The sequence below is a fragment of the Andrena cerasifolii genome, chromosome 1 (assembly GCF_050908995.1).
Source record: "Andrena cerasifolii isolate SP2316 chromosome 1, iyAndCera1_principal, whole genome shotgun sequence".
Lineage (NCBI taxonomy): Eukaryota > Metazoa > Arthropoda > Insecta > Hymenoptera > Andrenidae > Andrena > Andrena cerasifolii.
In genome coordinates, this window is record NC_135118.1 from 22,511,749 (window position 1) to 22,524,970 (window position 13,222).

The 13,222-nt window shown below is 40.5% G+C and overlaps 1 protein-coding gene across 2 annotated transcripts in view; it reads left to right on the top strand.

Annotated features, from left to right (window-relative positions):
- LOC143370408 (pregnancy zone protein) overlaps positions 1-13,222 on the top strand; it is a 22,247-nt gene continuing 9,025 nt past the window's right edge. The window contains exons 1-16 of one of the 2 annotated variants that reach the window (XM_076815500.1): positions 1-298; positions 1,638-1,807; positions 4,303-4,544; positions 4,648-4,764; positions 5,591-5,757; positions 6,032-6,140; positions 6,239-6,472; positions 6,594-6,836; positions 7,849-8,180; positions 8,312-8,673; positions 8,754-8,905; positions 10,077-10,195; positions 10,632-10,811; positions 11,355-11,583; positions 11,678-11,883; positions 12,803-13,152. In XM_076815500.1, coding sequence (XP_076671615.1) covers positions 165-298; positions 1,638-1,807; positions 4,303-4,544; positions 4,648-4,764; positions 5,591-5,757; positions 6,032-6,140; positions 6,239-6,472; positions 6,594-6,836; positions 7,849-8,180; positions 8,312-8,673; positions 8,754-8,905; positions 10,077-10,195; positions 10,632-10,811; positions 11,355-11,583; positions 11,678-11,883; positions 12,803-13,152 — 3,346 coding nt within the window. In that variant the 5' untranslated portion in view covers positions 1-164. Of the gene's footprint in view, positions 299-1,637; positions 1,808-4,302; positions 4,545-4,647; positions 4,765-5,590; positions 5,758-6,031; positions 6,141-6,238; positions 6,473-6,593; positions 6,837-7,848; positions 8,181-8,311; positions 8,674-8,753; positions 8,906-10,076; positions 10,196-10,624; positions 10,812-11,354; positions 11,584-11,677; positions 11,884-12,802; positions 13,153-13,222 lie in introns of both variants that reach the window. The other variant, XM_076815491.1, reaches the window with a different exon arrangement.

Sequence of the window (13,222 nt, forward strand, 5' to 3'; positions counted from 1 at the left end):
ATCGTGCTTTCAGTCTGCGCGCAGCGCAGTTACGCTTATCGGCGCGTTCTCCATCGTTTTTCGCGTGTTTGTTGCACAGGAAACGATATTCAGCGTCCAACCGGCAGTTCGGGCTGGCGTTCGAACCGTTTCTCAAGCATGTTCGCGGGCGAAGTTTTTCGAAAATGAGCATCGGGAACAGTGCGAGCATGCGGGGACTATATGCAATGGATAGATTGGTGTTTTTGGTGCTGCTTGTTTGTTCAGTGGCGTTCTTTCAGTCGTGCGGAAGCACGAAACCACCTTCGGCTGTTAATCGGTAATCGGCATTAAATAGTTACAATGTTTAGCACGAGAACTTAAGCCGGGTATCCACTTGAAAGTTAAGCTACGCTATGTGTAGTTTTAAAAAATCAGCTTCGATACATCTTTATGGAACCGCTTCTATCAAAAGCTAAGCTAAGCTGTGCTATGTTTTTTTTTTATGTTTTATAGCACAGCTAGGCATAGCACAGCATAGCTTAGCTTTCAGGTGGATCGCCGGCTTTAGGTGAAATATCTTTAGGTATTCTCAGATGTAGTATTTAAAGTTTAATCGTGACCAATGAATAATACAGCAAAGATTCTATTAGATTTCGCCTTGTATTCTTGAATGTTCAAGAAGAAGAATTCTTAGAAATTCACGTAGCTACGTGTAAAATTGAATGATTCAGAAACACTTGGGACGCACAGCAAAGGAAACAGTTCAACGTTCGCGAATGCTATTGTTTGTATACCGCTGGGAGTTAGATACCGTCAAGGGCCCACTTTCTGGTCGGTTTAGTATATAAATATCAAATAATAAGCTTATTATGATACGAATTTATTCTAACAAATTACTAAATAATTATGAAGTGTTTTGAAATTTATACGCAAAATTTGATAGCTCGCAGTAGAATGTGTTTAGGTGATCAGAAACTGCTCCCTTTGCATTTTTCACTTCCAAAGTTAAATTATAAAATAATTATTATTATATGTGCACTTTCTTTAATACCAAATGAAAAACATAGATTTACTGAAATGACAAACAATCTTTTAAATTTCGGTAAGCTTTCCCTTTACACGTTTAAAAATCCGCGGTAGTTACTTTTAATTGATCAGGAACTGGGTCCTTGACGGTATTTAAATGAAAATGAAATAAAAAATAGTTCAATTCTTGCGTAGTCAAGGAGAATTACACCTGGAATTCCTTTCTCCTTGAACTTACTCGCTAAGATGACAGATTAAAGGCTTTTAATTTTGACCTGTAAAAACACATATTATTCCAATCTCTCGCAATGTTTATAATACGAAAGAGAGTGCTATGTCAGCCGTTCTCAGCTCATTAAAACGTACAATTTTATTTTACAAGAAAACAGTGGCATGCCAATACAGGTATATCAAACTCAGAAACATACTAAGTTAAAAGGCCCCAGATTATTATTTATCATTAATAATCCAATTTAAAATTGTACGTATTCCCAAATCCTAGTACATAAATTATGTAGCAGCACATCTACAGTTTCCCAACTCCGATAAGCTGAGAAATAAGAAGTACTACTTAGGCGATCGATCACAAAAGTGTTCGGCGCAAATGATTCGTTTCACCGAGCACTATGCTTTAACTACTTTACTTTTAGGGGATACGTGTTCACGGCCCCGAATAAGTTCTTAGCCGGCGAAACCGAGCGTGGATGCCTGTCTTTGCACAACCTACAACCACCGGCTCTTGTCCTTCTGGAGTTATTGCCCCCGACGTCGGCGAAGAATGAACAACCACTGGCTAGCACCAGCGTGGTAATGGACACAGGTAAACGTATCCTTAAGCAGGCATTTCCCAAAAGATCGTTTACGAGAAGAGGATGTCGCAGAGGCGGTCATCAGAAAAGAATCGCGAAATTCAGTTATTACTTCGTTAGCCCCCCCAATTGCTAGACAGGTTGTTTATTGGAAATTAAGCTTCGGAGGCTTTGAATCGATGCAAAAGTATCACTGACATATGTGACATGCTGGGAAATATACTTCACTCGACGTTTATACGCTGTAATCTTGTCGTAACGACGAAGTCCGAGTGTTACAACAGAACCAAATGTTTCGCTATCCTTCACGATTGAATCTGAACCTTTGACCTCTTATTATGTGGTTGTATGTATAATACACCGCGAACATGTGTCCTTTTCGTCGCGCCTATTCGGTATCACTTTGATAAGAAGCCTCCACACATAATACGCGCATGGTTTTCAATCGGAAGGCATCTATTAATTCGTGCTGCCTTGTGCGCTGCCTCAAACGCGTGATCAATGAGCTTGATCCGCTTCTGTTAAGGTGCAAATCCACGGCCAGACAAAAATACTGTCTCTCGCATGAGAGTTTAATATCACGGGACAATTATTTAATTATTTTTTTAATTACTTTTGCCATTAGTTTCATGGGATTAGACTCCTGTGACAAATTTCATCTCTCGCGAGTATTTCCATTATTTAGATTTAGTTGTTGCTGAGATTTCTGTCTGGTGATGGAATTGTCTCGTGTAGAATCTCATCGTGGATTCGCAGGTTTACAGATAAGTGAGCGACTTGTAAATGAAAGAAAGGAAATTCTATGAAGGGGGAATATTGCTTTTAATAGCAGACCACGTATATACTAGAGTGAAATGCACTTTCGTTTAATTGGCTTATAATTGCTTAACGCTTGGACACACCGGAGATATTAATTTCGAGTTAAAGCTTCGCGTGGGATGACAGAGATCTTATTTTTCCTGACTTCTTTGTTTTTTTTTGTATCCTATCATCTGACGCGTCGGCCTTGTCGTCTCGTGTCGGGCTCTTTAAACAAATCGTAAATTGAAATTGTCGTCGCTTCCTGCGGGGGAACTGAATTGGCCGACTCCCTCTCCGAAGGGGAAATAAGCAATCGCTGGAATACATGGGAAACCCTATTACATTGTTATGCGCAGGGTGAACAACGAACATTGGCCGTTTAACTCGATCAAGGTCCTCGACTTCGACGAACAAACATATCTGATACGTCGCTGGTGTATCTCAAGATGATACGAGCAATAATATTTATTAACGAATCTTTTCTAACAGAGCACCAGAGGCTCGGAACTACTCTGACCGTTTTACTCAAATTTTACCGCTGAATGTAACGCGATTCGCAATCTGAACTAGAAACGATAGTGTGTTTATTAAATATTGGTCTAACGAAAAAGATGGAGAAAGTGATGGAAGTCTTCGCTGATTTCCGTGCAGATTTTACAAAGTATAATGGAACTTATAGAAGACTCTAATTGAGGACCTTGCGGCACGAGGGGTGCAGCTCCATCTTTAATAAATTCGAGTAAATTAGAAAAAACTGTTTATCAAATTATTGCTCTGACTTGGCATTAAATAGGGAAGACTAATTGAAAAATATATATTTTTACACAACAAGTAGTAGTTATTGAGTTGATAAGGTTTTATTTCTGTTTTGGTGAAAAAATATTCTATAATAAAAATACTAATAATTATATTAATAGTAATATTAATAGTAATATTAATGGTAATATTAATGGTAATATTAATAGTAATATTAATGGTAATATTAATAGTAATATTAATAGTAATATTAATAGTAATATTAATAGTAATATTAATAGTAATATTAATTAATTTACTAATATTACTAATATTACTAATATTAAATAAATTACTAATATTAAATAAATTACTAATATTAAATAAATTACTAATATTAAATAAAAATTAATTTTACTATTACTATTACTATTACTATTACTATTACTATTACTATTACTATTACTATTACTATTACTATTACTATTACTATTATTTTTATTTATTTGCAATAAATAAAGCTGTCACAAATGGAGCTGCACCCCACTTGCTGCAAGCTCCTCAATTGCATTATCCTATTTTCACTCTTTCATTCTTTCCCGAAATACCATCACCCTGCGTTCTAAAGTACACTTGGCAACACCATAATCTCCTTGCTCACCTAACGCGTACGCAATTGCGGGAATAGCAATTAGCTAAATCGACGCATAGTTAGATAGCGTTCTTGGTAGCAATTTATCGATTAAGGGCATCCTTTTGTGTGAATGCAGTTATGTCAACACAATGTAAAGGGAAGATTGCTATTTCGATGTCAAGTACTAATACAAAGGTATTGGTGCGGTTAAAATGGATTTTAATAGATGCAAACGAGACAATAACTTGCGATAATTCTACCACACTTTAAACCGTCTTGCCGTTTTGTAGGTACATTTCTTTTATGGCGCACGCTGACATAAATGTTCCTCGGCAGGTATTGAAGCATGCTTGGAATTAATGGTGCCAACGACGAAATACAGGAAGGCGAGGCTTCGGCTGAAGATAAAATTCGACAACCACCCTGACTACGTGGTTGAATCTGTGGATGAAGTTGTTATCGAGCAGGATTCTTTGATCACTTTCGTGGAAACGGATAAGCCGGTATACAAACCAGGTCAAGATGTTAATATCAGGATCCTTACATTGAAACATGATTTGAAGCCGTGGCTGAAAGCAGTAAGTCGATCCGTCGATTGTGAAATCTGACGTTGCCTCGAAATGCATTCGATTTAATAGAGCCATCGTGAAATGTTCAATCTGCGTAATCTTTTCAACGCAGATCCCCAAAGTGTGGATCGAAAATCCATCAGAGATAAGGGTGGCGCAATGGACGAACGTGAGCACGGAAAATGGGATGGCGCAGTTGCTGTTTCCTCTGTCCCCCGAACCACGCTCGGTAAAATGTTTAAACTGTATTTATCACGAAGCGCGTATCGTAGAAAATAGATCCATTCTCAAATTACGTAAGGATAACTTTGGCAATTTCTTATACCCTCCCTCCCCCGGTATAAGAACTTTTAAGATTTCATATTTCAACACCCTGCCCCCTTCCTTACGTAATATTTTTTACATTGCATTGTGTCAGTTATTAAATTTTTTTTTAAGGTTTATATAATTCATTTAAATCGTTTTCACCTGTGCGATAAAACATCGTTTATAGGCTACTCATATTGAAAATTAAATTTAAAAAATATTACTAATTCTAATATTATAAATTCGCGAGACCTTCTCCCCCAAAACGCCTTAGATAATTTAAGGACGACCCCCATATAAAGCAAAGCTGTTAAATAAAGCGACATTATCGCCGCGGATAAAGGGAAGTAGATCGGGGGTTGCAGTGTCGGACTGGGTGTTAAAATATAAAGAGACAAAGGTTGTCTACCCACAACTATAAGGCTTTAATTTAATTTTCATAAGATTTTAAATAATCAGAATTATTTTTTCAGAGTTATTTATTGCATTCTTAAATATAAAGTATCAACGTAATGCAGCGAAAATTTTAGTTACATACAGTAATAATATTGGAACTTCTATTATATTTACAAGCTACTAAAAGGTCATTAACATTTGTAACATATTGCCTGATGATTAAGAGGGCCCATTCCATCGAGCAAGCTGGCACCCTGGCCAGTCCGCCACTGAAGGGTTGCTATGTTCGAATGGCAAAATGCTCAGTGCGCGCATCACGCAAATATAAAACCGTACTTATTTATGCTTGGCAGGGAACTTGGATGATACATGTGGAAAAGGAGGAATTATACCCTCAACTGGTTCACACGACCATTTTTGAAGTGAAAAAATACGTACTACCGAGATTTCAATTAACGATAAATTCACCGGGGTACATTCTGGCGGACACAGAAAACGTGACGTGGAACATCTGCGCCAAGTATCGTCACATTTCTATTAAATTCTTTCAGCATTGTAGAACTTCGGTATGTACCTGTATAGATGAACTTTTCGAATTCAGTCTCGACAACTTCAGGCTCTTACTAAGCAAGAATTATTATTAATAACAATAAAGAGGAGGGTCAATGAACTCTTGATTATCCAGAGTCGTTTGTCTTCGAACGTATTCACACGTGTGGAGTTCTGCTATGCTTTTAAACATTACTGCGCCGTGCAATATTTTATTAGAAATCAATAAACGAACGAAACGACAGGTACAGTTACGGGAGACCCGTTAAAGGTACACTACTACTGAAGTCCACCCCAGAAACGGCAAGTTGGAGGAGCAAATACAATTTTCCAGAAATAAATTACGAGACGGAAGTAAGCGATCTGCTTTTCTTTTCAATGTCCCATATCTGGCTCAATTATTACAATAAAAAATTGACGAGATTGCTTAAGAAATGCGCAATAATTTTCAGTTAAACTCATCGGATGGATGCACCGAATTCGTACTTTCTGGCGTGGTTCTTAGTCTAGCGAATTGGAAGGTGGTCCCCAGCAACATCGTCCTCATTGCGAATTTCACAGAGGCTGGGACCGGCGTGGTGGAAACCGCGATTAGTTGGACGATGGTGATGCATCAGGCATTGAAGTTGGAATTCGAGCAATACACGCCGAAATATTTCAAGCCGGGCTTGCCTTATCATGGAAAGGTAAATGCTACGAGGTGTTCAATCGTTTCGGTCCGATCCTGAAGACACTCTTTAAACAGAATCTCCAGCGATCGTCCCCACTGGCCTCGTTATCTCCTACATCCTTACTTTTACCTAACAGTTGCGAGTTTTACGGCAAGACAATACCCCGGCACCTAACGAGAAGATTCAGGTCTGCCTGAAGGAAGACAGGAAAGACGTGATATCGTTAGTCCTGATGGAATGCCGCAACTTTAGATCGTCTGCCGATGGATTGATCGATTTCATAGTTCCACCGTCGCATAAGAATGTCAGCCTATTGAGATTCCTGGCCACGGGCGTCGACTATCCAACAAAGTACTATTCCCCTGACATTCGCTGGAGGGTAAGCGTTTCGCGTAACTATAAAGGCCTGCGCACACATATCAGTTTCGTGTCAGTACTGTTCCGTCGTGCCAGTGGTAAGAAGAAGAGGGGCGTAGAGGGTCTCTTCTTCTTACCACTGGCACGGCGGATATGAAACTGACATGGAACATATGTGTGCGCAGATCATTAAGGGGAGGTTCCGGTCTAAAAGTCGATTTTTTTTATTTCAGTTTTCGAATGTTAAACCTTTTAGGAATACTTGTTTAAAAGCATTTGTTGAAATTCGTAAAATTCCCGAAGTTATAGGCATTTGAGTAGCGGCAAATGCATGAAACAGTGTTCTCAAAACGGTGGGACCTGTATCTCCAAAAGTTATTATCCGATTGGACTGAAACTTTTTTTACTTTGAAGAATATACTTCTGACTAGGAGGGAAACCAGAAAAAAAACAAAATTTGAAAATTTATAATTTTCAAAGGCGTTGAAAGGACGAAAAATATAGGGGAAAAGTGATTTCAAACTTCAAGTGCCGTTATTTTCTTAAAAAATGTCATTTTTGCATTTTTCTTCTGGTTTCCCCCCTAGCCAGAAGTATATTCTTCAAAATAAAAGAAGTTTCAGTCGGATCGGATAATAACTTTTGGGGATACAGGTCCCACCGATTTGGATGAATTTTTTGACGCCTCGACTTTAACGACTCCCGAGTGCCGTCTGTAATGATTAATTATAAAACAAAAAATATATTTCTATAACTTAATACATCCTTAATACAATGCAAAAACTCCCATTAAATTATATACAGTAGTTTTCCTTTAATTAATTCCTAAAGATCACCTATTTTTGGGGGCTCTAGACCGGAACCTCCCCTTAAGGTCTAGCCACACTTATCAGTTCCGTGACAGCTCAGTTCTTCTTACCATTGGCAGGCTAGCACTGTTCCTTCACGGAACTGATAAATGTGTTCAGACCTTTACATTTAACGATGCTTCCCAATACGGACGCGCTAGACTTTATTTCCCTGAACTGCGTTAGGTGTTGATGGACCAGCCTTCAGCGTTGTACGACGTGAAGCCTTGGTTCTCGCCATCCGACAGCTACTTGGCGGTGGCTCGTGGGTACCAACCCATCGTTTGTGGCGAAAAGTACTCTTTCAACGTGATGTACACGATCCCTCCGAACAGCAACGTCAACGAGGCCATTTCCTTCCATTATTCTATCAACTCGAAGGGAGATCTGCTGATCTACGGGCACGTGAAGCACAAGCCTAGCCGAGACACGACGCTGAATTACTCGGAGTTCCGTAATCTGCTAGGCGTCGTTGAGTCTCCGCCGAACAATACCGACCGCGACTCTGTTGTACATAGGTTCGTATTATAAATCACACTCGTTCCATTCCATTTCTCTGCTGTTGTCTGTGAGATTAACGCGCAGCTAGGTATAACGCGTGCTCCCCGTCTGCGTTGAAATGCATGCTAATCATTCGTCGTGGCCTTAGGTTCCCGTTGAGCGTTAAGATTACACCAAGCATGGCTCCAGTCTCGGAGCTGCTGCTCTATTACGTGCGGCCCGACGGCGAGGTGGTCGCAACCACGTACACGATCGAGGTTGGCCACTGCTTCGAGAACAAGGTGAAGAGTGCGTGGCACACGGACGTCCAGACGCCAGGGTCAGCTACTCAGTATCACGTGGAGGCTGCGCCGTGGTCCTTCTGCGGTGTCTCGGCCGTCGACAAGTCCACGCTCTTCGTGGCTGGATCGAAATCCAACCTCGTCGATGCTGACCGAACGTTCCGGCAACTGAAAAGGTTCCATCCTACACCGAAGGCACGCACCACGCAGTCCTGGGTACATTGCGAACGTACGTTCTCGACTGTCGATGTGACTATCAAGCGTGGAGGTGTGACGTTAATTAAACCTTGCGCTTCGATCGTGTAACAGCGCTGCCGCCGAATAACGCAGGCGAGGAGATGGACCATCTCCCGAACCCATTCTGGAATCCCTTCTTGAACTTGCGGAGACGAAGGAGGCACGTGGTGTACAACGGAGGGGTTAAAGCCTCCACTTATGTCGATGCTGTACAAGCTTTTGATGTAAGTATCCTTCGCGCGGATATTGGCTTTTTGCCTTTCGACAAGCTCATCGATGCTGTTGCGAGGATTTGAGAAATCTTTGGGGTTCGTGGAAGCTTCTAACGTTACGATGGCACTGACATGGTTTAAGGGAACTGGACAGTCAAATCGCTCGAAAATCAAGTATTCTTTGCGAATTAATTACAAGCAGGTGGAAGCAGCCACAGATTTTTCCTTTTGCACAATGTTTATTACTGTCACGTAGAGTAAAAATATATTTTTTTTGCCTACATAACTATCTTACAAGTGGCGCCACACGAGGTTGATTATGCAGTGGATTAAAAAAAAAGTGTCTTTGGTTTTGCCCCGATATCCAGCTTAAAAATAAAGATATTGCGGTTGAGAAAAGAATAGAAACAAAATTATTAAAATAGCGACTAGGAGAAGGCGATTTGTACGATAAATGTCGATTCTCGGGGTGCGCGTATAGCTGTTTCTTTTTGTATCTCAGAAACTAGAGTTTTTACGCTTTAATGTTGAGGTTCAAGGCAGAAAGGAATATAATTTGAACGTGTTATAAAAATTTCAAATCGATCCGAACTTCCGTTTCTCTGCAATCAGAGCAAATCCGCAGAAAAATGCGTACACATCAGGTCGGCTGTACCGCCGTCATATATATATGTAAATATTATCAATTTTTTTTAACAGTAGTAATAAACATTGCCTAAAAGTACTAGTTACAATTTGTATTCAACTCCTTGTAATTAATTCGCAAAAATACTTGGATCTTCGAGCGATTTTCCTGCCTAGTTTCCATAATGAACAGTTCCATTGCTATCTTTATAAGGTATATTCATTCGTTGAACCTTCAATAAATACTGCTGACACCCTGAGGTCCGGAAGAACCCACGGTACTTAACAAGAATAAAGTTTCAGCGTACTAGATAAATTACACGTTTGATAAAGACAGCGTTTCTTTCGTCGTGGACATTTATCTTAGCTTTCTGAATTGTTAAGGAAAAGTAAGACAGTCGTTTGCAACAGTGAATGCGTTCTACTTTACTGGCGTTGCAGATAAAGTAATTTGATCATTTTTAGTGATGCACTAGTCGGTTAAGCTGACTATCCAGCCGGTCTGTCTCTAAGCATTTTCATCGAATGTTGTTCATTTAATAATCTTTCTATCTCGTAGGATTTTGGAGTGATCGTAATGAGCGATTTGGTGTTAGAAACACGACCCTGTCCGATTGCGACCGTGTTACGGTTTAAGATGAGAGACATTTCGCGTATGCAGGCCGCGGGTGAAGGTAAGTATTTACTAATTTATTTTATAGCTACTATAATGAAGCGGACGCGACCTTAAAGAATGTGTAAAACGGGTAACCAAATGAATAATTTGTTTAATATTAAAGTATATTATTAACTGGTGTTATGCACCCAAAATAACATAATATAGAATATAATATTGAAAGTGTAACGTGAAACCCATCCACTGCGCGAGGTGTTGCCCCAGCGTCTGACTATACACTGACCGTTTCTACTTTCCCATCTTATCCGACAAGGCAGCAGAGAGCCGGAAAAGAAATTACTTTCTCCCCCTTTGCCCATTGTCTCCTTATTACAATCCTGGTATCACCTCAACTCTGTACGATCATTTGTAGGCACTTGAAAGCGTATTACACCACTCGCAAAAGTTAAGATGAAACACAGAAAATATCAAACCCTACTTTGGTTTTAAAGATGCTAGAGCAGACACTTTTTCGATTCACTCTGAAATACAACCTCTGGCTTTCCCATTGACAAACTTCGCGAGCGCGCAACCCGCGATGGCATTGGAAGCGGGATACGTTGACGAGCTACCTGATCAGACAGCCGCCATTCGCTCCTACTTCCCTGAAACATGGTTGTGGGAATTAGTGCCTACTGGGTGAGTTCTTTCAAATAGCACATGCATTATCAATGGCGCAATATCGAAGATACACAACAAGCAATGTGATCGCGATCCTTGCCGATTAAATTTATGACGCTCCGATCCGGAGCCTATAAAAATAGGTGATCTCTAGGAATTAATTAAAGGAAAATTACCACAGATATTTTAATGGGACTTTGTGCATTATATTAAGAATGTCTTAAACCGCAGAAATGTATTTTTAATTCTGTAATTAATGATTCCAAATACCACTGGGGATTCGTTGAAGTGGAGGCGTCAAAAAATAATTAAAGACCATGAATTGCCCTAGTAGACAAAAATTACATTTTTGAGAAACTAAAGACACTTGAAATTTGAAATAACTTTCCCCCTATGTTTTTCGTCCTTCCAACGCCTTTAAAATATACAAATTTTCAAAATTTCCCTGCCGTATCGCAGAGTTTACACCCTTTTCGCCGGAACTTCGTGACCCCAGTCGGTGCTATTAAAATTCACTTCATACGCGTGTGGAGTAATTGCATACTGAAATGTCTCTCATAGGAAAGAAGGGAAAGTGACGATAAAACGCACGCTTCCGCACACCATCACCGATTGGGTTGGCTACACAACGTGCATTTCACCGATCCACGGCCTCGGAATGGCTCCGCCGACCACCATAACAGCGTTCCAACCGTTCTTCCTCGACTACAGCCTACCGTACAGCGTGAAGCGCGGGGAGATGTTGCGGATGAAGGTCTCCCTCTTCAATTACATGCAGCACAGTTTGCCTGTAAGACATATAAGTTAACTGTAGACGCATAAATCTACAAACTACCACAGGGAAGGATCGATGTCCTATTACCATAAATCTCATTGATCCGCAGGTGAAGATCAAGTTAGTCGACGCCCCAGGATTCGATTTACATTTGTCACACCCTTCGGCTTCGTTCTGCGTGGAACCAAGGGCAAGCGTCGTTCACGAATACATCCTCAGGCCGCGGGTTATCGGGGAAGTGAACATAACAGTGTCCGCTTCCATAGATCCCGATTACGCCGGCTTTTGTGGCCCGGACACCCTGATATTTACACGGTAATTGGGGCTAATTCGCTTGGAACGATCCTCCCATATTCCATTAAGGGGTCACCTATCGTCAAGGTGTAGAAAAAGAATCGATTCTTTGGGAATTTATTTCAGAAAGTACATGCATATTTTTATGCAATGGTTTTTGTATTCAGATGAGGGACACTTTAACAGGTTATTATATTATGCGTTGGTATAAAAATATTTAGTTATTGCGCAATTACAACTGATTTCCCGGAAGCTGTTTTTAGAAACACGTTTTGCGGTGACCAACATTATTCGGAACTGGGTTATCTGAAATAAAGAAACGAAGAAGATTTAGTTGGTCCAATAGTTTATCTAGTCTTTAATGGTTCCGTTTTATAAAATATTAATCTGGGAGAAACTGCCAGATGTTTAAAGTGAAATGATCGACTTGCGTAGAAAAAAACACTGATTTTTCCCTGCATAAAATAAAAACTATGCATTGGAAAAACAAGTGCTTCGATTACAGACTAGATTTGAATGTCTAGAAGAAACGTACAAACTTTCAGAAAGATTGGTGAAGCGGTTTTGAAGAAATCGTTGTCACCGGTCTGAAAACAGCTTCCAGGAAATTAGTTGTAATTTTGCAGTAACTAAATATTTTTATACCAAAGCATAATATAGTAACCTGTTAAAGTGCCCCTCATCTGAATACAAAAACCATTGCATAAAAATATGCATGTAATTTCTGAAATAAATTCCCAAAGAATCGATTCTTTTTCTACGTCATGAGGGTAGGTACCCTCTTAAGCCAGACATAGCGCCCGATCAATCCCTGCGCCGAGATCTTGAAAGGCTGCCTGCAAGATCGTTAAAACTCTGCTCGACCGCCAGCTAATAACTGTCCATAACGCTCGTTAGGTGACCGCCACCAATTATAGATTGTCGATGTTCACTTTTTAAGGGACGTTATCGTGAAACCGATTCTCGTTCTACCAGAAGGATTCCCCGTGGAGGTAACGAAGTCGGCGTTCATTTGCCCGAAGGACTTCAGCGACGATTCGGCGATCGTGTGGGATTTAATATTGCCGGAGAACGTGGTGCCGGACAGCGGCAGGGCGTACGTGAATCTGGTAGGGGACATTTTAGGCCCGGCCCACGAGAATTTGGACAAGCTCGTGCAGCTACCTGTGGGCTGCGGCGAACAAAACATGGTGCTGCTCGTTCCGAACATCCACGTGATACGGTACTTGGACGCCGTTGGGATCGAGAACCTCGCGCTTAAAGCGAGGGCGATCAAGAACATAGAGAAAGGTATGTCCCTAATCGGGCAATCTAGTAAAGCCTCCAAAGGTATCAAGAAATCAAACCGCTTTTAACATTG